The sequence below is a fragment of the Macaca fascicularis genome, chromosome 19 (genome assembly GCF_037993035.2).
Source record: "Macaca fascicularis isolate 582-1 chromosome 19, T2T-MFA8v1.1".
Lineage (NCBI taxonomy): Eukaryota > Metazoa > Chordata > Mammalia > Primates > Cercopithecidae > Macaca > Macaca fascicularis.
The window spans coordinates 5,888,668-5,912,141 of record NC_088393.1 but is presented as its reverse complement, the minus strand read 5'-3'; the positions used below and the strand labels follow the sequence as shown (position 1 = coordinate 5,912,141).

General features: G+C 61.8%; 1 protein-coding gene across 11 annotated transcripts in view; it reads right to left on the bottom strand.

The window, feature by feature from the left end:
* The window catches only part of KDM4B (lysine demethylase 4B), a 185,391-nt gene that overhangs the window by 16,849 nt on the left and 145,068 nt on the right, over positions 1 to 23,474 (bottom strand). For 3 of the 11 annotated variants that reach the window (XM_065535027.2, XM_074025438.1, XM_074025440.1), the window contains 6 exons: positions 18,280 to 18,381; positions 17,649 to 17,848; positions 5,960 to 6,429; positions 5,455 to 5,575; positions 2,334 to 2,512; positions 840 to 1,062 (listed from right to left, as the gene is read on the bottom strand). In XM_065535027.2, coding sequence (XP_065391099.1) covers positions 840 to 1,062; positions 2,334 to 2,512; positions 5,455 to 5,575; positions 5,960 to 6,429; positions 17,649 to 17,848; positions 18,280 to 18,381 — 1,295 coding nt within the window. Of the gene's footprint in view, positions 1 to 839; positions 1,063 to 2,333; positions 2,513 to 5,454; positions 5,576 to 5,959; positions 6,430 to 15,845; positions 16,186 to 17,648; positions 17,849 to 18,279; positions 18,382 to 23,474 lie in introns of those variants that run through there. The other 8 variants (XR_012428268.1, XR_012428270.1, XM_065535029.2 and 5 more) reach the window with 4 other exon arrangements.

Here is a 23,474-nt window from a genome sequence, read left to right as displayed (position 1 = left end):
CGTCGCCAGAAAGCCCTCCTCCTGCCCTGGAAGTCCAATTCCTGCCACTGCCCCTCACGCCTGAGAAAGAGACAGACATTCATTTTCTTGTCTGTGACCACAGTCGAGCCTCAGGATTGGGGAGGGGTCCCCAAGAGCAGAGATAAATCAGATGCCCTGACCACACTGCAATCTCACTGTGACCATCAGTTTCAACCACGGCCCCAAATCACAGGCGTAGCGGGTGCCTGAGCTCCTCCTGCTGCCTCCCAGGCCTTGGGGAAGACTCGGCAGAACTGTCCAGAGGCCCAGTGAGGAGGAACCCCGCCTGGGCCAAGGTCAAGGGCAGGGATATCTGCCCCCAAAGGCTACTTGGCAGAGACAGTCATTCTCAGGGAACACAGCCTGTGGAGAGATGGGGTATCTGGCCCGTTTCTTGCTCTGGCCCTAGGGTGAGCTTCTGGGTGTCAGGGACAGGGCGGGAGGAGCCCAGTGCCCCTCGGAGCAGAGGCTTCCTCCGCGGAGGCTGGCACCAGAGGCTGGCACCTGGGCCTGCACTGGCGTCTTCTGGACGCTGGGAGAGGTGGAGGCCCTGTCCTGCCCCGGGGTGGCATGGGGTCACCCAGTCCTTCCACGGCCACAGCCTTTCCCCCTGCTCTAGATGGTGGGACCACGGGAGGGACGAGAAAGTCAGAAATTGCAGGAAGTCACCGGAAGAGGCCCCTGCCCCGGCCCTGAAAGTACAGCATGGGGAGAGGGGCCGGCGTGGCCCTCCGCATGGGAGGATGGAGCCCCACCGGCGCCCCCACCAGCACCCTGAAGGAGGGTGCGGCTCCTCTGGGCCCCACAGTGGCACTCACTGGCGTGGACCTGCAGGCAGCACTTGCCACAGGCGATCAGGGGGCTGGTCCCATCGTCGCCGATGTAGGAGTTGGCAGGCAGCGGCTCCGTGTTCTCGCCGCCAGAGGTGAAGCACATCTCGGGGATCAGCGGTCGGGTCTTCTGGCCGCTTTTGGAGGGCAGTGTGGCCGAGGAGCCCTCTCCGAGGGAGGCTGTGGGTGCCTCCTTCTCGGTCTGTAGGGCCTGGAGGGGAGAGGGGGCCTTCAGGGGACAGAGCCATGTGCAGGGTAGGCAGGTGGGCGGCACAGACCTCTGTCAGGGCACCTGCCCCGGGCTTCGATGCCCCCTGGCTCTGGGGGGGAGGTCGGGGAGATGCCCAGAGCCACCTCGGCCCCTCTTCCCACTCCTCCAGAAAGCCGGGATCCCCAAACGCTGTCTGACCCTGTCCCCATGAGGGTCGCGTCCAGACGCAGAGCTCAGGCCGGCCTGCACGGCCCCTGGTGCTGGGTGGCCCCTGGCGCTGGGGTAGGCTGGGGGGTGTGTGTGAGAATGAGTCTCCGCACTCTGCCTGGCAAGGGGAGTTAGGAAGACGCATGTTTGAAGCGGCGTTCCCGGCCCTGTGGCTCCCAGCAGCCTCTCTGGCCTCACAAAGGACAGCAAGTGCCTGGAGACGGTGTCGCCTGTCAGGTCTTGTCTATCTCAGGAACCAAAGCACTAAATCCAGCTCACAGATGCAGGTGCGGGCAGCTCCCAGCAGCAGGGCCCCGAGACAGGCTCGCCACCCTCGGCACAGCACCCTCGCTGGCTCTGTCCACCGAGACCCAGCCGCGCACAGGCGGTGAGGTCCCCGACCCAGGGCAGCTCTGCCAATGCCTGGACATGCTGGGCATGGGCTAGGAGCTGGGAGTGCAAAGCACGTGGGTCAGGTCCTGTCCTGGGGAGGCTGCACACTCAGGGAAGGAGAGGAGGGGGGATCCAAGAGATTCTGAGGAAAATGGCTGGGCTGGGTGCTGATGCCTGGGATGGCCGTGGGCAGAGGCCAGCCCCCCATCTGGGTGCAGAGGACAGGCGAGGCCAGCGTGGAAAGAGTACCAGAAATGGGACCTCGGCCAGGCGCCCAGCTCAGTGAGACAGGCCAGGGCTTGCAGGAGCCCCCCCGGCCACTCAGGTGGTGTACCCGGGCCTTCACTCCACCCCACACCACCCGGCCCCTCTCAGCACCCCTCAGGCTGGGCGCTCCCTGAGGCCAGTGACCCCGAGCCTCCGCACCCTCCCTCTGCCCCGTCCACCATGGCTCACGCTGCAGATGTGCACGTTGGTAAGCTTCATTCCCACAAAACCCAGAGACCAGGCTCCGCCTACAGCTGTCAGGAACAAGCCCTCACAACTCAGGGTGCTGGCCAACACCCCGCCCCGCGTGAGAGAGGGAGGCATGGGGGGTGCCCGGTCCTTTGCCCTCTCCCGCTGCCCCTGCCTCTGGGGTTCCCTGGGACCTGCAAGGCCCGCCTGCCCACCTGGCAGTAGGGGTAGAAGAGCGTGCAGATGGCGCAGTAGGGCTCCGTGCGCGCAGCTGTCGCGTTGAACTTCCTCTCGGCCTGGAAGCTGGCCGCCCTGTTCTTCCACTGCAGGGACAGCAGCGGCCTCAAGGCCTCAGGGTCACTCACGTCTTCCTCCCCGGAGAAAGGGGACGCCTCTAGAAGAACGGGGGAGAGGGAGAGACACTTGAGTCCCCTAAAAACTTGGCCAAGGAATCACCCCAACTGCCCAGGAGATGGCCCTGGGTCTATAGCCCTGGCTGCCCACAGGGTCCCTGGCCCATAGCTCCCCTTCCACCTGCCTCCTGGCTGCCTCATTCTCCACGACGCCCATCAAGTTGGCAATGCAGCGTCCCATCCCATCAACAGGAGGGGACACGTCTATCTCGGCCGATTGCTACCCAAGGCCGGAGCCCCCAAACGTGGTTCCTCGGAGCCCCTCCCCCAACACCTGGTTCTCCCTGGACATCTGGAGCCGTCCACTCGCCCGGGGCCTTCCGGGCCAAGGAGTGGCCACACTCAGTGTCCAGCCCTGCCCCGGCTGCCCTACACCTGTCCTGGGGTCTGAGTATGTGTGGGGGCGTCGGCAGTGACCAGAGAGACTCAGAAACACTGTCCTTCCTGCCTTGGGCAGGCACAGACTCCCTGAACTCAAGTGAGGTGCCGGAGGAGTGTGGCAGGGAGGCAGGAGGGGCTATGCCCAGGGCTAGGAGGCCAAGGCAGCCTGTGCCGGGAAGAGGTGCGTGACAGGGAAACTCTGGTGAGGGCCGCTGGTGAGAAGCCACAGTTGTCTCTCTCCCGCCTGTCGCCTGTTCCCATTGGACTCTAAAGGCCTCCACTGCCAGGGGTCACGCCTCAATCTCCCCACCTCCCCTCCCTGCATCTCCTGTGGACACAGGGGTGCTGTCCCCAGGAAGTGGGGTGCCCATTCCTGTGGCCCAACCCTCAGCCCAACCTAAAGCGGATCCTGGGGTCCTGGGATCAGTCCAGCTGTGGCACTACCCCTGGTTCACCTAGAGGAGGGCAGGGCAGGCTCCCTGAGGTGGAGACCCAGGACTCCCACGGTGAACTCAGGAAGCCCTTAGGCCAAGACTCCTCTAAAAACCCAAACGCAACAGTCCCGCCAGCTGAGCCCAGGGAAGGCCCTAAGCGGCCCTGAAACCCTGGGGATGAGAACGGAGCCACTGGTTGTGTCTGTCACTCACGACCCCAGGATACCTGGGGTTCTGGGGCCGTGACGATCTCACAGGCAAATGCTCCGGTCTCACCAAAGGGCCACAGTGGGGTGTGGGGAGTGGGGGAGTCCACGGAGGCCCTGGAGGTGCCTTCTGGAAAGATATCCAGGTAGAAGGCAAGGCCTCTTCCCGAGGCAGCTCGAGAGGCCCCTGGGCACGCCTCTGTCCCCCTGCTGATTCCTCCACTCCTGGGAGCTCCCGCCCTGAGATCCCAGGCGCTTCTAGAACCCTCCTCTCCCTACCCCTCAAATTGCATGCAGGATGAAAGACGCCATCCAGACCATTTTCAGGTTCTACGCGCATCCCCAGGGAAAGGCCAAAGCGGAAGATGAAAAATTGGCTTAGCAGGACTTCTGCACACAAGACAGCAGCTCTCGGCTGAGGGTTAAATCGAAGATTCCATCTTCTCCCCTCCCACTCAAAGCCTCGCGGGAGCCTTTTGTTCCAACCTCTCCAAGGCCCGGATGGCCTGTGCTCAGCCCTGGGAGGAATCTTCCATGGGGAGGCACGAGCTTCCCGGCCCCGAACCGCCCATCGTGGGCAGCCCAGCCAGCAGAGCGAAGCCAGGCATCTCTAACAGCAGCTGCCTCCCTACACGTGTGACACCTGTCCCAATGACAGCCTGTCCTGGATAACTGCTTACCCAGGGTGACCACCTATCGGGGGTGACCGCCTGCTCTGGGTGACCACCTATCGGGGGTGACCACCTGCTCTGGGTGACCACCTATCGGGGGTGACCGCCTGCCAGGGGTGACCACCCATCGGGGGCGACCGCCTGCTCTGGGTGACCACCCATCGGGGGCGACCGCCTGCTCTGGGTGACCACCCATCGGGGGCGACCGCCTGCTCTGGGTGACCACCCATCGGGGGCGACCGCCTGCTCTGGGTGACCACCCATCGGGGGCGACCGCCTGCTCTGGGTGACCACCCATCGGGGGTGACCGCCTGCTCTGGGTGACCACCTATCGGGGGTGACCACCTATCGGGGGTGACCGCCTGCCAGGGGTGACCACCTATCGGGGGTGACAGGCTACCCTGGGTGACCACCCATCAGGGGTGACCGCCTGCCCAGGGTGACCACCTTTCGGGGGTGACCACCTGCCCTGGGGTGACCACCCATCAGGGGTGACCGCCTGCCCAGGGTGACCACCTTTCGGGGGTGACCACCTGCCCTGGGGTGACCACCTGTCCTGGAGTGACCACCTGCCTGGGTGACCAGGCTGGGTGAGGGGTTTTCCTCTGGTCATGCAACTTGAATACAGTGGCCTTCCCCCTGCCCCCGAGGCAGCCGCAGTACTTTTGAGAACAGACTTCTACTGCTGGCCGTTTCTAGCACGGACATGGCTGTGGGAACGCTGGCACTGGAAACAAGCTGGAAACTGGGAGAGGATATATGTTGACCCCACCTGAGCTCTCAGGCCCCACCTGGCTACCCCGGAACTCTGAGCCCATTTCCATCCCCTCCATCTGGTAGGGGTGGCCAGCACTTCTGCCCGCCCCCCCGCCCCCGGGGCCCCTGCCATGCGCACAGTCATGCTCTGTTAACACTCGAGAACAGGAGCAGCCAATGGTATTGAGCAGGTCCGAGGCTGTGAGAGGGAGGAAGTGCAGCCTCGTGCACCTGGGAGCCAGCAGGGGCACCCAGCCCAGGCCTGGGGGAGGGGTGCTGGCAGGAGACGGGTCTGCATGGAGGACGCGGTGCCAGGCCTGGCGATTCCAAGTGCCCACAACCCCCATTTTACAGAGAAGGTGGCAGAGCCACAGGCCTGGGTTCAGGGGAGGGGACCGGAGGCCACATGGGAGCCGGGCCCCCCACGAGCAGCAGCAGAGTTGGGCCGAGAGCCGACTTGGGGTCCCCCACTCACCCTCGTCACTTGAGGCCTCCTGCTTGACCACCGACAGCGGGGACCGTGTGGGCGGCCGGCCCAGGGGATGGCGCCGGCTCTTCTTGATCTCCATCTTCAATTTGGAAAATGTGGACGGTGCCTGAAACACACAACAGGCTGCAGTGAGGGCCCCACTACAGACCCCTGGGTGGGGCTCCCTTGGAGCCACACAGGGGCTCAGTGTGCCTGAGGCCTGAGTCTCCTCCCCTGGGGTGATAGTCCCAGCAAAAGGCCACAGGGCTCCTCTGTTCTCTAACTACAGACACGCCACGTGCCCTGTGAGACCAGCAGGCAGCCCTCCCGCCCACTCCTCTCCGCCCCACTCTCCCAGTTCCCCTCTGCCCCATCTGCCCTCCTCCTCCCCTGCCACCAGCTCCCCTCTGCCCCACCTGCCCTCCTCCTCCCCGCCTCCTGCCTCCCCTGCCACCAGCTCCCCTCTGCCCCACCGGTCCCCCTTCTCCCCGCCTGCCCCCATCCACCCCACCTGCCCCTCTCCGGCCCGGACTTTGGTCTCCATGCGACCAGCCCCACTGCTGGCTCCACCGTCTTCTGGCCCCATCAGCTCCATGGGGGAGGCTGGCTCCTTCCAGGTCGGGCCCTTCTGGGCAAAGTGCTCAAAGGCCTGCTGGCAGGACATGTGCTCCTGGTTGAAGGCTGCCTTGCCGGGCCGCGGCACCACGTACAGCATGGGGATGATGGGCCGAGGCTTGGCCTCTAGCTCCTCACTGGGCACCTCAGGGGGCACGACGTTGAGGGGCGCCGGCAGGGGGTTCTCCTCCATGGCCGAAGGGCCCGGGCCCAGCACCGCGGGCTCCAGTGAGGATGGCAGCCACAGCGCCTCCTCCGAGGGGAAGTGAGCAGGCGGGGTCGGCAGCTGTGGGGGCAGCGGGCCGAAGCTCTTCTTCTTCCGCTCGTTCTTGGCCTTGGTTGGTCGCAGCTTGCCCCTCCCATCCTCTGTGGGGAGAGGAGAGGCGGTCAGGGAGGAGAACCTGGGCTCAGGTGCTGGTCCCGCACTCCCCAGAAATCCCCCAACCTTGGCTGGGATGGTCGAGGGCCCTTTCCAGCCCAGAGAGACCAAACGAGCATGGCGGGGGCAGAGAACACAGGCTTTGGGCCACCTCAGATCACCGCAGGGGCACCAGGCCAGGCACCCCCAGGGCCTCGGTCTCCCCAGAACGCAGGCGCAGCAGCAGCACTCGCCCGCCAAGGCCTGTGAGGACCCACCAGGTGTTGCTCTAGGTGCCTTCTGGGGTCACGGCAAGTGAGGAGACGCATCACCAAACCCACCCAGAGGAGGCTGCTCTGTCTTCCGGGCTCCCACCTGGGTGGGCCGCACCAAGCGGCACTTCCCTGGGTGGGGGTGTGGGAGAAGCACTTTTTGTGTTCTCGAGTATCTGAATTGTTTACGTTTCTTCTGTTGATGTGGAAACGGTAAGGGTTTTGCTTCTGACAGAAGTAAAACCTTGAACAACGCACAAAATCTTAATGAACCTCAACCCGGCGGTCACGTGAGCGGACCAGGAGCGTCAGACGGGCCTGCAGGGCCCGACACCCTTCTGTGTGGAACTCCCCGGGGCCAGCACTGGGGACATTTCCTGACAGATGACGGGGAGGGGCCAGGTGACATATGTCTTTGGTGGCATTTTATTTTGGGGCCAGGATGGGTGTGAGTAAAGCAAATAAAACTGGGATGGGCAGCCTGGCTGGCTGAATCACAGTGCCCCAGAGGCGTGCGGGTCCCAACTCTCCCAGATATGTGGATGCGGGACATGACAGAGGGACATGGGGGACTCTGGCAGAGGGGACTCTGTGGGTGGGACTGAGTGAAATGGGAGGTGATCCTGGATGATCCGGGAGACCCAAAGTCCTCACAGGGCCCCCACAAGATGAGGCGGGAGGGTGAGAGTGAGAGAGAGCCTAGAACAGGCTGCACTGTGCTTGTGAAGGGAAAGGAAGGGACCTGAGCTGAGGGATGCAGGGGCCTCTAGATGCTGGGAAAGCTTTCTGCCCTGGAGTCCCCGGGAGGGCCCGGCCCAGCGGGGCTCTGTGTCGGGCTGTGGGAAGCTTGTGCTGGGGCGATCCCTCTGAGGGCCACTGCGCTCAGGGTAAGTTGTGGCATGGCACCTCGGAGCCCTGTCCTCAAGGAAGACCAGCCTGGCTGCAGAGCGCACTGTGGACCCCAGAACACTGTGAGCCCTGGAGCCCCAGGGCCCTGCCTGCTCCATCTGGAGAAGGGGGACAGGGGCTCAGGCCCCATCTGTGTGTCTCTGGGCCCCAGGGCTCTCGGACACTCTGTGAAGAGGGACAGTGGCTGGTGTCAAGGGATTCTCAGGCTGTGGGGCTCTCAGTGCTAAAACTGGAAGGCCCCAAGCAGACCAGGATGAACTGGTCACTCTGCTAACATTTCACCACCTCCACCTCCCCCAATAGGCTGGAAAAAAAAAGGAAAAATCAAGGGAAGGAAATTCGTCTCTGCACACTAAACTGTTGACCATGTGGCACTTAACGGGTTCTGGTTTGGAGCACAGCGCCCACATCTTACTACTTGCTATAAAACCCACCACGCGCTGTCCCCAGTTCCACAGTCCAAGATGCCAGGACCAGCGGTAAGTGCTGAGAGCCTCAGTGACGAGGCTGCCAAGGGCCGGGAATGACGCTTAACCCTTGACCCACGCTGACCCCAGGAAGGGTCAAGTGAGGACCCTCCCCCAGCAGACCCTGCAGCCAGGAGGAAGTCACACTGCCCCACCCACTCTCACGAGGGGCCCCCAGCCCACAGCCTCCCCCAGGGATGGAGGCGGCCCTGCCCTCCCTGCTCCAGCTCTCCTCCCCACACCCACCCCAGCTCCAGCTTCAGGCTTCGGGGACCGCCCACGGTGTCCTTGGCAGGCACACGCCCACCAAGAGGGACAGGCAAGCAGCCATAAGGCGAAGGCAGCCCCTGCCACTGCCCTGGCCCCCACCCCTGCTAGTCCTGAGCATTCTGGGGCATTGGGGACACTGGCCAGGCTCCTCCCTGACCTCCACCCCGGCAGGGGAGCCTGGAACACCACCAGCCTGGCCTTGTGGGGAGTGCGGTCTTCCCCTCCAGTCTTCCCCTCCGCTGGTATCTGGGCCCCTCACTGTTATCTGACCCCCTCCACTGGTAACTGGCCCCTCTGCTGTTATCTGGCCAGGGGAGGTAAACAGTGGACACGGCAGACAGGCTGGCGTGGGAAGAAACACTTTTTCCTCTGCGGATGCCAGAGGGGAGACACCCCTCCCTGGCAGGCTGGGAGTGGAGGCATGGCATGGAGATGCAGAGGGGAGGGGCTCCTTCACCAGGGCTGGAAGCTTCACCACAGGAAGCTGGAGCAGCCCCGGCTGACTGCAGAGGCCGCACGCCTCACCCTGCGCACCTGTCAGGAAAGCCACCGTCCTGCGAGTGTCAAAGGCACTTGAGGACAAACAGCTTTGTTCCCCTAAGGAAATCCAATATTCCTTCGCCCATGATAGCGCCTGCCCAGCCTCACTCAGATCTGATCTGCCTTCCACACTGCAGGCTGCGGTGCCCATCCAGGCTCACCGGGGACTGGGACTCAGGCTCCCCCACGGCTGGGCCAGCTTCCTGAGCCAGGGCCACCCGGTCGGGTTCAACTCCAGGGGTGGGGGCTGGCATGGGATCTGGCCCAGGAGGGCCCCACCTGGGGCGTCGATGGTCTCAGGAGAGGGAGGAAGACTCCAGGACACAACCTCATGGCCTCCAGCTGCAGGGCTGCTCAGTGCACACATGAGGAAGTGGGGAAGGAGGCAATGAGGAAACACTCATCAGAGCCCCCGCCCGGCACCCCCACCCACCCACCCCTCACACACAACAGGCAGCTCCACGCACATGGGACGCCAGCCAGGGCTGTGGGGGCCAGGGACGCAGAACTGGGCTGTCCTCACACACAACAGACAGCTCCACGCATAGGGGACGCCAGCCAGGGCTGTGGGGCCAAGAACACAGAGCCAGGCTGTCCTCACATGAGACCACAGGTGTCTGCTCGGAGGGTCCCTGGGGAGTCCCCACCTCTCTAAGGGGCTGGCATCCTGCCCCCACCCACGGGGCCTCCTGGGACCTGAGCGGCGACTGGTACGACCGCCCCAGGCCCTGGTTCTGCTTGGGAGGCAAGGCTGGGTGGCAGCTGAGGCCAACATCAGCCCCTAGGCCTCCCAAGGGCGTCCTCTCACCAAGGGCCACACTGTAGGGCTCTCTCCCTCCTCCTCCAAGGACAGGGATGGCCCCAAGTCCCGCTTCCCCACAGCCCTCCCCAGCCGGCTGCCTAGTTCTGTCTCCCAGAGGGACCAGGCATGGGAGACAAAGGAGGACATAATTTGAGCCTCGGGTGCCCGGCTGATGGGTGCCACCCCATCCCCTAACTGGAGACAGCAGTGAATGACAATGCCGGCAGCCTCATGGCACTCCACACACAGCCCGCGCCTGCTGGCGCCCTGAATTCTCAAACTTGCAATAACAAGTTTCCAGCCCTTTCCCCGTTGGCTCCCAGGCTCTGTGAAGCCCCGGCAGACACACTGGGGACCCTGTTAGAGGGAGACGCCCAAGACCAGGACGGACACCAAAAGACGGCAGCACACTGCGCAGCCATTCCTCGGGCTGTCCTTGCCCCGGGGACCACACTCCACAGAGGCCTTGGCACACCCCTCACCTGCCCGGCCTGAGGGAGGGGAGCAGAGACCATGGTACAGATGGGGCCCAGGGTACGCCCAGGCCCCTGAGGGCAGCCAGCTGAGAACCCACCCAGGCCCCCAAGGGCAGCCAGCTGAGGACCCGCCCAGGCCCCCCGAGGGCAGCCAGCTGAGGACCCGCCCAGGCCCCCCGAGGGCAGCCAGCTGAGAACCCGCCCAGGCCCCCCGAGGGCAGCCAGCTGAGGACCTGCCCAGGCCCCTGAGGGCAGCCAGCTGAGAACCTGCCCAGGACCCCTGAGGGCAGCCAGCTGAGTACCTGCTAGCACTCTTTTTAGGGGAGAGGGAAGGTGTCACAGCAGAACCCCCACCATCAGGGCTCACTAGCCTGCCTGGGGCACTGGGGTCACTTCTCCTCAGCACCTGGGTTTCCACCAGAGCCTCCAGCAAACCCCAAGACAGGCCCGGAGGCCCAGGCTGCCCTGTGGAGGAGGAGGCAAGAAACCACTTATTTGCAAGGACACCGCTCAGTCCCTGCCCCAAGGCTGCGGAAATCAAGCCACCAGCCGAGGGAGGCCTGGCTTCCGGAGCCCTCCCTCAAGTTTTGTGCTTGGCCGCCATGCCTGGGCCAAGCCAGCCCCGGTCTCAGGGGCTCTCTGGCCACCCCCTCCAACACCGCCACCCTCCCATGCCGAACCCACAGCCGGGTGTGCCTGACGGTCCCCGAGGCCCAGCTGGAATGTGCTGGGGGGTCCCCGGGCTGAGCTCGCAGCCCCTCACTGTGAGCTGGGGCCGCTCTCCAGACGGAGGACATGGCGGCCTTTGCTTGCCGTGTCCTAAAGCCAGTCGCCAGCCACGAAGCCTCTCCTGAGAGCGGCACTCCAGGGCGAGGGGAGGGGAAGGGCTGGGGGCTGGGGGCTGGCTGCTGTGCTCACCGCAGCTTCTCCACCCTCTGGGAGGCAGGACAGCACTGTGCCAGCCCTCCTGGGTCCCTATCTTGGCTCTGCCCCCCCGACCCTGTGTGTCCTGCACTGCAGGCCGCCTTCCAGGAGGCGGGGCCTCCCCACAGGCTCAGGAGAGGTGGACGAGGCCACCTTCCTGCCTTCTGCTTGGCTCTGGAGTCAGCGCTGGCTGGTGGGGCTGCTAGTCCCTCCTAGGGCTGGGCAATAGGGCGGCCGCTCTTCCCAGACCTCAAAGCAGCCATTAAGAATGGGGTAGGGGACGCCAGCGGCCACTGGGAAGCAGCCTCCCAACTGTGCCTCAGGCCCCTCTCCTCCCGAGGGGCTTCCTCCCCGACGCTGATGACTCCCGGCCCCATGAGCAAGAGGTGCCGGCCCTTTCCCAGCTTGTTCCATATGAAACCATGGAACCCCACACCCCACTGCTAGGCCCTGAAAGGTGCCTCAGCATCATAGCTTTTAGGGGCATGAAACTGGCATTCAAGGGGGACCAGAAACCGCTTTAGGAAATCTTTCACGCATCCCTGTGGCATGCATTTCCTGTGGCGCCCCTGACTGTGAATATGCATCTGTGAGGCTCTCTCGAGATAAATCTCCTGTCCAGAGGTTCCTGGGACTGCGGGCTCCTGGGAGAAGGGCTGTGTCCAAGAAAACACCCGCCCTTGCCAGAGTGGGTCCTCCTCAGAAGGAGTCTCTGTTGTGGAACAGAGATAAGGTTGTCCAGGTAGGTTGGTGGGTGGGGGGTGAGCGCCAGCCCTGAGCCCTCCCTGGGCAGAGACCCTGACATGAAACCAAGGTGGCCCCTAACCCTCTTCGCTGGTCCCTGGCCTTTCTGTAGGGGGTTGATCCCTTCAGGGACCCGTGGAAGCCACAGGCCTCAGAGATGCACCAGGCACTGTGACCACTGCACAGGGTGTGTGGACCCCCGGAAATCTCAGGAGGGGTGAGTTGCCCTGTACATCTTTAAAGCAGGATGGTGAGTGGCCAGGCCAGGGCCTCGCCTACACCAGGCGGCTAGATGGGGCATTGGTTTCCACTCCCTCCCACGTGGCACAGGCTTCTCTCCAGCGGGCAAGTCGGGGAGGGAAAGCCGCCCATCCAGCCAGGACCACGCATGGGGAGGGGAGACCAGAGGCGAACCAGCTCCCTGAACCGGAGTCTCTCGGGGGCCAAGGCCATGGTGAGGCCCAAGTGAGAACAGGTAAGGCCAGGGCTGGGAAGGGTGTGGCTGTCTCGTCGGTAGGCTTGGGCAGATTAGTAAATAAGTCACATTAATTAAAAGAGAGCTGGCCACAGTGGCTCATACCTGTAATCCCAGCACTTCGGGAGGCTGAGGTGGAGCCCAGGAGTTCGGGAGCAGCTTGGGCAACATAGCGAGACCTCATGTCTACTAAGAATTTTGAAAAATGAGCAGAGTTGTGGTGCACGTCCACAGTCCCAGCTACTCAGGAGGCTGAGGTGGGAGAAGTGCTTGAGCCCAGGAAACTTAAGGCTGCAGTGAGCCATGGCTGCACCACTGCCCTCCAACCTGGGTGACAGAGCAAGACTCGGTTTCAAAAAAAAAAAAAAAAGAAAAGAAAAGAAAAGAAAAGAAGGCTGGGCATAGTGGCTGAGGCCTGTAATCCCAGCACTTTGGGAGGATGAGGTGGGTGGATCACCTGAGGTCAGGAGTTGGAGACCATTCTGACCGACATGGTAAAACCCTGTCCGTACTAAAAATATAAAAATTAGCAGGGCATGGTGGTGGGTGCCTGTAATCCCAGCTACTTGGGAGGCTGAGGCAGGAGAATCGTTTGAACCTGGGAGGTGGAGGTTGCATGAGCCAAGATCGCGTCACCACACTCCAGCCTGGGTGACAGAGTGAAACTATCTCAAAAGAAAAAGAAAAGAAGCAAAGCCACAGTCCTTTGCTAGCCAGTTGGGTAAACCAAGTCGCAGAAGGTGGTGGCCGCCCTTCCTCCAGCCTGAGGCTGGCCAGCCCCTGGAGTCTGCTCAAGAGGGAGGAAGACACCCGTGGTACCGGGGATCCTTGCGACCCCTCCCAGGAGGCCCCACTGAGAACCCAGGCCAGACTCTGACCAGCCACCTCCACTCTGTAGAAGCCTCCCCAGGACTGGGCCACTTTCCTCGCTGCCCAAACCCACAGATGGCAGTGGCGGCAGCAGCCTGCCTCATTTCCCGACACTGCGCTGGCCTGGGGAGGATGTGTGTTCTCTCGTCTCTGCCCTCCTGAAAGGCCCATCAAGGCAGTGTCCCAGCTCAGGGTCGCATAGGCAGTTAACCGACGGGCTTGGGTGGGCCCAGGTCCCCAAACCCAAGCCTGGATCTTTCTCTGCCCACTTGTTTTCACCCCTGTCCTGTGAGACCACGCACAGCCCCCAGCACGTTCTGACCCATGAGAAAGGCACTTTCACAAGACCCAAGCTCAAGGTGGCCCATGCAGCTCCCAACACGGAGAACAGTCATGGCTCAGCCATCCCCCTGTCCCGTGCCAGTCCCTCCAGGGACATCCCACAGTCCCCCTTGGAACAGACCCTGAACTGCACCCATCCCCCACTCCCCTGCCGACCTCGCCTGGGGCTCACAGTCTCCAGAATCAAACGCAGACTCCTGCTCAGAAGACACGAGGCCTTTTGCTACCGCAGCCAGCCCAGGGACTCATCCTCTGCGAGCACGGCCCACGCTCAGGCGCCCGGCTTGCCTGCTGGAGTCTGCATTATTTCTGAGGATTTCCCAGACCCCAGTGGACCTGCAGCGTAGACACAGGCCCTGCAGAATGACAGCACAATGGGCACCTGTGCCTGCCCCCGCCCCACAGGCAGCCCCTCGCCCTGTGCTGGTGAATGGGGTTGCAGTCCTAGCCTCTGGACCTGGGATGCCGCCTTGTTTGGGAAGGGCATCACTGCAGACACAATGAGTTATGAGGCCCTCGGGGCGGGCCGGGCTCAGCGTGGCCGGTGTCCTTAGGAAGGGGGGAGTCTGGGCAGACACACTCGGGAGAACACCACGGGAACGCGACGGTGCCGCCTCCAAGCCCAGGACAGGGGCCCGGGACAGATCCTCCTGGGTCCTCGGAACGGGCCAGCCTGGCTGACACCTGGACTGTGAGCTTCCTGCTTCCACAGGTGTGAGACTGTACATCTCAGTCATCTCAGCCGCCCCATCTGTGGGCTTTAAACAAACGGAGCATAGCATATGAGAAGCCCTGTGCCACGCAAGGTCATGTCTGAGCGCCACGGGGCGCGGAGCAGCGGCCTCCAGCCCTCATGCCTGCGGGCCAGACGAGGGCATGAGGTGGTGCTGATTCCCCGTCCCTCTCCATCGATGGAGGTTGGTTAGTTTGCCTGTTCCTGTGTCTGCACAGTCCTAGTGCCCGCCGCTGGCAAGGGTCTCTCCAGGAAATGTGTCCCAAGGGAAGCTCTGGGTGTGCAGTTTGCAAATGCTCCACTTCTCTGGATGAGGCCAGGTCCATCTCCAATGCAGCTGGACTCATGCAGGTCCCAGGCAGCAGGGGACTGGGCTGCCTGCTGCACCGGCTTCCAGGGCTGGGCACGGTGGGAGTTTTCATCTCTGGTGGTCCGAGGAGCACACAGCAGCATCTCCTCAGTGCTTCCCAGGGCAGGCTGGGCTCGTCAGCCTCAGGGGTCTCCTCCTCTGAGCCCTCTCTCTTGGGGGGCTGAGCCCCTCCTGGTCCTCAGGCATGCTTATCTGCTTTTGGTCGGTGACGGGTGGCAAGTATCTTCCCTACCTATCGGCTTGTCTTCTCATTTTTCTTAAGGTTCATCCTCGCAGCAGTGTATTTGAGAGTCACTGAATTTGTCCATCTTTATTTTTCTGGTTTGTGCTTTTTCATAAACAATCACTTAGCTTTGGGTTATAAAGATACTTTCCTGCTTTGTGTTTCCAGTTTGCCGGTTCTCTTTGGACAGAAATGCCTAGGCATGTGGCAGGCAGAGGAATGACCCCAAAGGCGTCTGCATCCTCATCCCTGGAGCCTGGGAATCTGTCCCCTCCCGTGGCAGAAGGAACATTCAGGTGGGACTGAGTGAAGGACCCTGACACAGGAGAGCATCTGGGTGACACAGGGACCCAGGGTCCTCCCCGGGTAGGAGATAGGAAGGTAAGAGTCAGAGAGAGACCGGAAGAGGCTGCACTGTGGCTGTGAAGCGGGAGGAAGGGGCCCTGAACCGAGGGATGTGGGCGCCTCTAGACACTGAGAAAGGCAGGACACATGTTCTTCCCTGGAGCCCCCAGGAGGAAGCAGCCCTGCCCACAGCATTTTAGCCCAGTGAGGCCTGTGTCAGGCTGCTGACCTCCAGCGCTGTGAGAGAAGGAGTGTGTGTAGTTTTATGCCACCAAGGTCGTGGTCATTCATTTCAGCAGCCACAGGGCGCTCACAGAGGTGGCAGCGTGGACAGGGGGAAGGAGGGGACTTCAGGTCCCACACCACGTCCACTGCTCTGGGATTCCTATTCCTAGACCCTTTGCCATCTTTGCTTGGGTCCTGCAAGCTCTGTGGCAAGCCCTGCCTTCTGGAAGGGCGGCCCTGGCCTCTTGACAGGCCTTGGGCTTTCATCTGTCTGCGTTTAAATCGGCAAACCCTGCTGGGATCCCAAATGGGGCTGCACTGAACCTGCAGAGAATGTGGGGGGAGCCGTCAGCTGTCTGCTCAGGAGCTCTCCTAACACCTGGTACATTCTTCTGTTTATTTAGCAATTCTTTCTTATTTCCAAAAAAAGTCTCTAATTTTCTCCATAAAGATCATTTTTTTATTAGGTTTATTCCAAGATCCATTATCTCTGTTTGGTAGCACCATAAGGGGTATCTTTGGGAGCCGTGCTTGCTGTGAGCAGCTCGCAGATGAGAGGCGCGATCGGGTTTCTGTGCCCGTCGCTCATCTCCGGCAGCTCTGCTCGATCCCCGAGTCACCGTGTGGCTCCGCCTGTAGACTTGCTTGCTGCTTCTCAGTAGAGAATGGTCGCTACATGCGAACAGTGCCACGACAGCTGTGCTTTTCCTTTCTACCCACGATGCCTTTGCTTTCCTCGTCTTGCCTCTCTAGGCCAGCAGACCCTCCTGAGGCGTGCTGAACAGACACAGAGCCCACATGCCCCACTGAGTGAGTGGCATGTCAGGAGCAAACTCACCCCCGGCCTCTGCTCTCTCCCCCAGGGATGCTCACTTTTCTTGCCTCAGGCCCACAGCCACTGGCCAGCTGTGACCCTCAATACCTGCCCCATGTATATGGGGAGGGCAGGGGTGTGCCTGCCTCCTGGAGCACTGCAAGGGCCACGACCCCATCGTTACAGATCAGGTGCCCCACGGCTGCCCCTGGCAGGTGGGAGGGGCCTCACGTCTGCTGAATGGCACCATGGTTGGGCCTCTTGCCATGTTCCAAGGCCAATATTCACCTTGGGCACAGCACGTCCTGGAGACCTGACACCTCAGAGGCAGACCAGGTCGTGCTGGGCTCATACAGAGGGAAACTGAGGACTAGGACCCTCCGGTGAATGTGGCCCCCATGACCTGGGCCTCAGGCACCACAGCAGGGGGTAGCCCTTGGTAGGAGGCAGGCTGGCTGGCACACCCCACACACCTGCTCCCTGCACGGCGCCCGGAAGGGTGGGAAGAGGGAAGGGCTCCCAGCAGGGAGCCCCAGCTGGGAACAGCCACTTTGCGCAGACTCCCAAGCAGCTAAAGCGCTAAACTGAGAAGATAAAACACAGTCACCGGAAACAAAATGCTGTCAACCCTGAAACAGGAACCTTTATACACTCACAGGTGGGAGTTCCACAGCCAAAAGCTCCCCCTGGAGAAGGGAATGTTTCTGAGACTGCCACCCGGCCCCCCACACCCCGTTCACAACTGCTGGTTCACACTCCTGTGGGAAGGCAGCTGCCCCGTCTTACCAGCCCCAGGAGAGTTGGGAGGCCCGAGGGCAGGTGGGAGACCCGCTCACGGGTCAGGACCGGCCCTCTGCTCAGAAGTGGCCACGGCCGCTGCAGGCACGTTCCAGCATCTGGGCCACATACAGCATCCTGGTCTTTTATTTTATTATTATTATTATTTTGTGTGTGTGTGTGTGATACTGGGTCTTGCTCTGTTGCCCAGGTTGGAGTGCAGTGGTGCAAGCACGGCTCACTGCAGCCTCAACCTCCCACCTCAGCTTCCCAAGTAGCTGGGACTATAGGTGTAAGCCACCAAGCCTGATTAATATTTTTTTAATCCTAAGTAGAGACAGGTCTCAAACACCTGGACTCAAGTGATCCTCCCACCTTGGCTTCCCAAAGTGCTAGGATTAGAGGTGGGAGCCACTGCGCCTGGCCTCTGGTAACTACTCTTCTCAATTCTGGGGGAGCAGGTACTTTTTTTACGGCCTCCACCTCACAATGTCTATTTTCATGAAATGCCCCACCCTGGCAAGAAAGCCACTGAATGGGATTCTTACAAAGCGGGGACTCTGGCTGCAGCAGGCACTGGTTCCTTCTAGGAGATGCCCACTGGGGGTAGGAAAGCAGAGGTGCCAGGCCTGGGCTGGCAGGGACTGACCTTCTGTGCCCTCGGCCTCCCGGCCGTGTGGTAGTGGCTGCGGCTCCTCCTCCTCCTCCTCGGGGTCAGCCTCTGGCCCGGCCTCCTCCTTCACGCTGCCCCCAGCCTCCTCCAGGAGCGTCGCCCCAGCCGTACCCTCCCCGGGGGACTTGGGGTCTTCGGGCTTGGGCTTCTTGGGCTGGCTCCGTTTCCGGTGAGACCTGGAGAGGGAGGTTTATCAGGCAGGAGGGGAGACCAGGGAGGAAGAGCCCTCGGTCTGTGCACTCTGTCTGGCAGCGCGCAGCCCCCGCCCACCCCCAGAAGAGTGCCCGACGAGCAGGAGCCTCCTGGCTGGAGGCCAGGGGTAAAGGGAACCCTGCGTGGGGTTCTGCTCTTGCAGGGCAGGAGCTGTACTGGGAGGAGAGACCGGAGGGAGACGGGGCAATGGACACGGTGGGGACGGTGTCAAGCAGGGGACGCTGATGACAGCTGGAGATGGGAAGCCGACTGACACCAGGTGGGATGACGGGCGGGACGGGGCGGCAAGAGCCGTGTGTGCCACGGGACAGAGACACGGGGAGTGTGAGCTCCGAGGGAAACAGCAGCTCATGGAAAATGCCTAGACGACAAACGGAACGAAAAAGACACTTACGACAGCCCCGGCCTTTTGGTCTGCTCTTTCTTCCTTTCTAGACTTGGTTTCCTCTCCTCCTCAGTCTTTTTCCAGTGTCTGTTTTCTTTCAGACTAATTTGTCTAGAATGTAAATTTCACGGGTTTTTTCTCTAGGACTTCTGCTCAACTCCCCAGGACGCCAGGTCCTGGGCACCTGGCTCTGTCCCCGACTCCCTGGGTCCTCTCTCTGCAGCCTTTGAGGCGCATGGGAGCCCCAGCTCACACTCTGCTGCTCTGACCTGTGCCCACGCCCCAGGGTCTGCCAGGGCCTCCTCTGCACCCCGAGCCCAGGATCTGTTCACAGGGCAGGCGTTGGCCAAGAGGAGGCGCGTCCTGTATGCCCAGTCTGGACACCCACAATCCCGGGGTACATCAGGGAGGTCCCGGTCCCTGCACACCAGCCCCAAGTGAGGGATTCAGCCCAAGGCTTACAAGCTTGGCTGAGCTAGCACTTCTTAGAAATGAGAGAGAAGGGGGCTGAAAAAGGAAGGAGGAAAAGCGACAGCCGGGTGAACCTGCAGCTGAGCGGCCAGGGCCTCGCACCAGGTTCCCCCGGGGACCTCCAGGGCCTTTCCAGGAAGGAAGCGAAAGTTTTTGGAGATGCGGAGGGGGTGGCTCCCAGGGAGCTCAGGCAGAAGCCAGGAGTGCAGAGAAGCCGAGGCCTGGCGCCTCCCCTGGGCGTGTGATGTCTACACCTCCTCCAGGCCCACCCCCTGCAGCTGCCCTAAGCCCTGGCCTGGCCAGGGGCCTCAGTAGGCCATGAGCTTGAGGCTGCACAGCCCGGCCCGCCGGAGGCCTTTCTCCCCTTCCCAGTTGAGAGCCAGCCGCGTCAAGCCCGCCAGCAGCCAGGCAGAGCTGGGAGCGCCAGTGTTTCCAGGACAATTACCAATGCCGGCTGCGGCTTCTGAGTGCTTCCCGTGTCCCCTGTTCCTGTGGGCTCAGACTCGGTCACCTCAATCCCACAGGGGTCCCTGTGGCAGCTGCCCCTCCAAGGACCAAGTGGTCACCAGGGTGGGGCAGGTTCATCTGACGGGGGTGGGGTGGGCCCGCTGGCGGGGCTTCTGTCACCAGGACCTCCTCGCCTCTGCCTGAGCCAGGCTGTCACATGGGCCAGCAGCAGCCCATGCTCCCTCAGGACACTCGGACCTGACCCCTGCCCACCGCTGCTCCCAGCCACTCTGCCCGCCCTGTGCTCCATGCTGGCTTCTGGGGCGCCTCCTCCAGGAAGCCTTCCTAGAACAGTAGTCACTGCCAGCCCTGCTTGCTCCTCAGCTGCCTAACTCGCTAGAATCAGTGCTCCCCGACGTCTGCAGCATGGCCCACCACAATGACTCAAGGCAGAAAGCGGGTGGCCCAGAGGCATGGCATCACACAGCATGGTGCACACAAGGTCGCTGTGGGGCGGCCGGGCGGGGGCGGGAGGCAGGCAGGGGCGGGCGTGGGGCCAGAGTCACTAACACAGGAAGCAGGAGGTGGGTGGGGGACACGGGAGCTGCCCCTGCCCTCCAGAGAACGTTCTCCACAACAGCAGCCCAAGGACGGCTCCGGGCAGGCAGCCTCAGGCTCCACTTGAGGGCTGGGGAAATGCTGGGTGCCTGCCCCATGTGGAGATAGCAGGCTCAGGAATAGGAAGCTTCAGATTGGCGCTGGGTGCAACTGGCTCTTGTAACCAGTCATCCCAAGGTGGGCTGCCCTCCTGGTCTGGGAATGCCCCAGGGCTGCAGGGCCAGGATCCTACAGTGGACCCGCCCTGGTCCCAGACAACACCAGCAGAAGGGTGCCCTCCTACTCCACTCACCTGGCCTTGGCGGCCTCCAGCTTCATAGCCCCTTCTCCCACCCACTGCAGTCCCTCCCTCCACTCCCACCCTGAAAACCCACCCTAGAGGTTGCTTCTGACCATGGCCCTCCCCTGCTACAGCCTTCCAGGTGCACCCCCACAGCCTTGAAGCCTTACTGTGTCTGCCCCAGAGGGCCCAGGACTGTCCTGGTGTCCAACCAGAGCTCTGGGGCCTCATCCTTGCAGCCCAGCCCTTTCCTACCTGCGCGGTGCCAGGCTGAGACCTCTGGGTCCCACACTACATGGAACTGGGTAGGGCTCAATACACAGACACAGCAAGGGGGGCACAGCCCACGGCAGAGAGGCATCCATCACTTGGGGCATCTGTGGGGTCCTAAGGGCACACCTCTTCCTGACCCTGACACCTTCATCCCCTTTCGCGTGTTTCTGCACCCAATGCTTATTTCTGGGTCTGGCTCCCGGCACAGGTGCTGAGGGTGTGGCCATCCTTGCTCGCCTCCATGACCGTCCCCTTCTCTCCCTGCACCTGCCACTGTCTTCCGCTGCAGCCAAATTCCACGTGTACGCTTTTATGCCCCATAAACATTGTGCATCCATGAGCCACAGAGCAACTCAGGCCGCATTCCCCAACCCCCCAAACAGGGGTCTGGAACTAGCCTCAGGAACACCTAGCTTCCTTGGTATCTCTGAGCTCCCTGCCGTTGCTCTTAAATTCCTGCTGTGGTCTCCTGTGCAGGGTGTCCCCTTCTCTCCATGACACCCTAGGGGTCTTGGTTCCTTCTCCCATGATCTTGAGACTCCCCTTGACTCTCCTGGGTTAGATCTTGTTTCCTCAATCCCATGGCTTCCTTGGTTTACATCCTTGTTTAGCTGGAGCACATCCTGCAGCAGCTTCCTGAGAAAGGAGATGGAACACGAGACTCTGTGTGTCTAAAAAGATCCTTATTCTCCTCACACATTTCTTGACAATTTGGCTGGGTGAAAGATTTGGGGAGAATTATTCCTCTTCTGACTTTTGAAGGCCTTTTTCTTTTGTCTTTTAGTTTATGGCATTATGATTGTAGATCCAATGCTAATAGGGTCTCCTGTTCTTTTTTTTTTTTGTAGAGACAGGGTCTAGCTATGTTGCCCAGGCTGACCTCGAACTCTTGGCCTCAAGAGATCCTCCTGCCTTGGCCTCCCACGGTGCTGGGATCACAGGCGTGAGCTACCATGCCCAGCCCCAGTCTGGTGAGCTGTTTAGTGATCTGTTTGCTCTGGAAGCTTTCAGGGCCTTTGTTTAATCCAGGAGTTGTAAAATTTCACAGCGATGTGTTGTTGTTTGGGTAATTTCCATTCTTGGGTGGACTTTCCGGACTTTTAAACCTGGAAATGCAAAGTTTCTTTTTTTCTGACACACCTATCAGGGGCTAGATTTCCTGGACTATGCCTCTGACTTCCTGATCCTTCATATCTTCCAGCTCTGTCGGTCCATCTGTGCTGTGGGAGGGGCTTCTTCAAGAGCCTCCCAATCCACCAGGGCGCTTCTCTCCTCTAGATGGTAACATCCGAGAGTCACTCGTTCCTGGAACGTTTCCTCTTCACAGCAATGGCTCTTCTTCCATAATGCAAAATCCCGGGCCGCTCCAGGGCCCCACGCTCACTGCATCCTCCTTCCTCGGAGCTCTTCCCTTCTTCGCTGTGCAGGCCCTGCTTTGTCATGGGAGCGTGGCCTCCAATGTGTTGGGCCCCCTGGCCGTTGATCCCTCTGTGCACGGTGACAAGCCGTGTGTGAGATGGGCCTGGTGAAGGCAGTGGCAGGGGCTGCTGAGGGCAGGAGCCTGTGACTTTAGGGGAGCCCCAGTATCCGCATCTGTGGCTTTGCTCCACTGGCCCCTTTGTTCTCTGGGGGAGAGGACCCCACCCCTTCTATTGTCTCTTCTGGCCTTGGGGGTGGGGGGACGTGAGGCTGGCAGCTGGGCCCCACTGCCAACCTCAGGGAGGCGCTTCCCTCCTGCCCAGAGCCACCCACTGCCTTCTGCTGGTTATCCCCACATCCCTCCAGCCCCCCAGGAGCTGCCATGTCTGCCTGCTGTTTTTCTGCAGCCCCGTGGTGCGTTCCCCCTGCAGCCCCCCAGGAGCTGCCCACGTCTGCCCACTGTGTCTTTCTGCGGTCCCGTGGTGCAGACCAGCCGCTCCCTGCTGGCTGTCCTCCTGGTCGCTGGCCCAGGAGGTCTCCTGCCCACCCTTCCCTGCTTTTCAAAGCCTGTAGACATGCTCAGCTGCCACTGCCCCCCCTCCTGTTCTCTGCACTTCACTCTGTGGCGTTTCAGGGGCGTTTCAGGAGAGAGTGGAGATAAATAAGCACTTAGCCTGCCAGGCTTAACTGGACGCCCCTGGGCTCATTCCTATGAGCCAAATGTCGGGACGTAGTTCAGAAAACTGCACTAATATTTCCAAGGTGGAAGCAGGTGTCCTTTGCAGCTTGTATGGCAGGAGGCGGGGTGGACGGCCTCCGGCCCTGTCACCCAGTAACACGGGCCACCTGCAGCAGCCAGAGTGGGACCGTCAGCTCTCAGTGCCGCGCTGGCTCAGGGCTTCTCACAGGGCAGGGAGGACTGGGGCTGCCCCAGCCCTGGCCCCAGGCTTAGGGATGGCTGGGAGGTTGGCCCCAGACTGAGCCCTCAGAGCCGCCCCCCACCCCCTGCCCCCAAGTGGCCCAATGCTCCCCGCCCCCAAGACTAGACGCTGTGCTGAGGAATTTCACCTTTGAGAAAATGAACAGCAGCTCTAGGAAAGAGACAGGAGACAGTGAGTGAGTCCCTGAGGCTGCATGCTCCCTGCAGGGGCTGGCAGGTCCCTGTGCTTGTGAGGTTCTGTCCCTGAGGGCTGAGGTCCCTGTTGGTGGGGAGGGCTCAGGAACGCAGCTGGGGTGCGCCAGCCCTGGCGGGAGTCGGGGCCGGAGGCATGGTGGTGTCCTGCACTGCTGCGGGGGCGACAGGCCAAGGCAGAGCTGGAGGGGACAGGGAGCACGGAGCTCGGAGGGGTAGGGGAGACGAGGCCTGGGCCCAGCCGGGCTCACAGAGCAGCAGTGGGCCAGGGAGGCTGTGGTGAGGCGGGTGCACAGATGTCCTGCAGGGAGCGCGTACATGCTGGAGCATGTGTACATGGCGCTTCTCGCGTGGAAAGAGTCTGCATGGAGGAGCGCCGCGTGGGTGCCAGAGAGCACTGTGAGGGCTCCGGCTCAGGCAAGGCGCAGGAACGCACAGCAACACAAGGCGTGGGGAGGCCGAGGACACCCGCCAGGAGCCAGGCTGCCGTTTTAGGCGACCCATCCATCAGGGGAAGAATACAAACAGCCCCCAACGCTCGCCCGACAAGATTTAGCTCCGGAA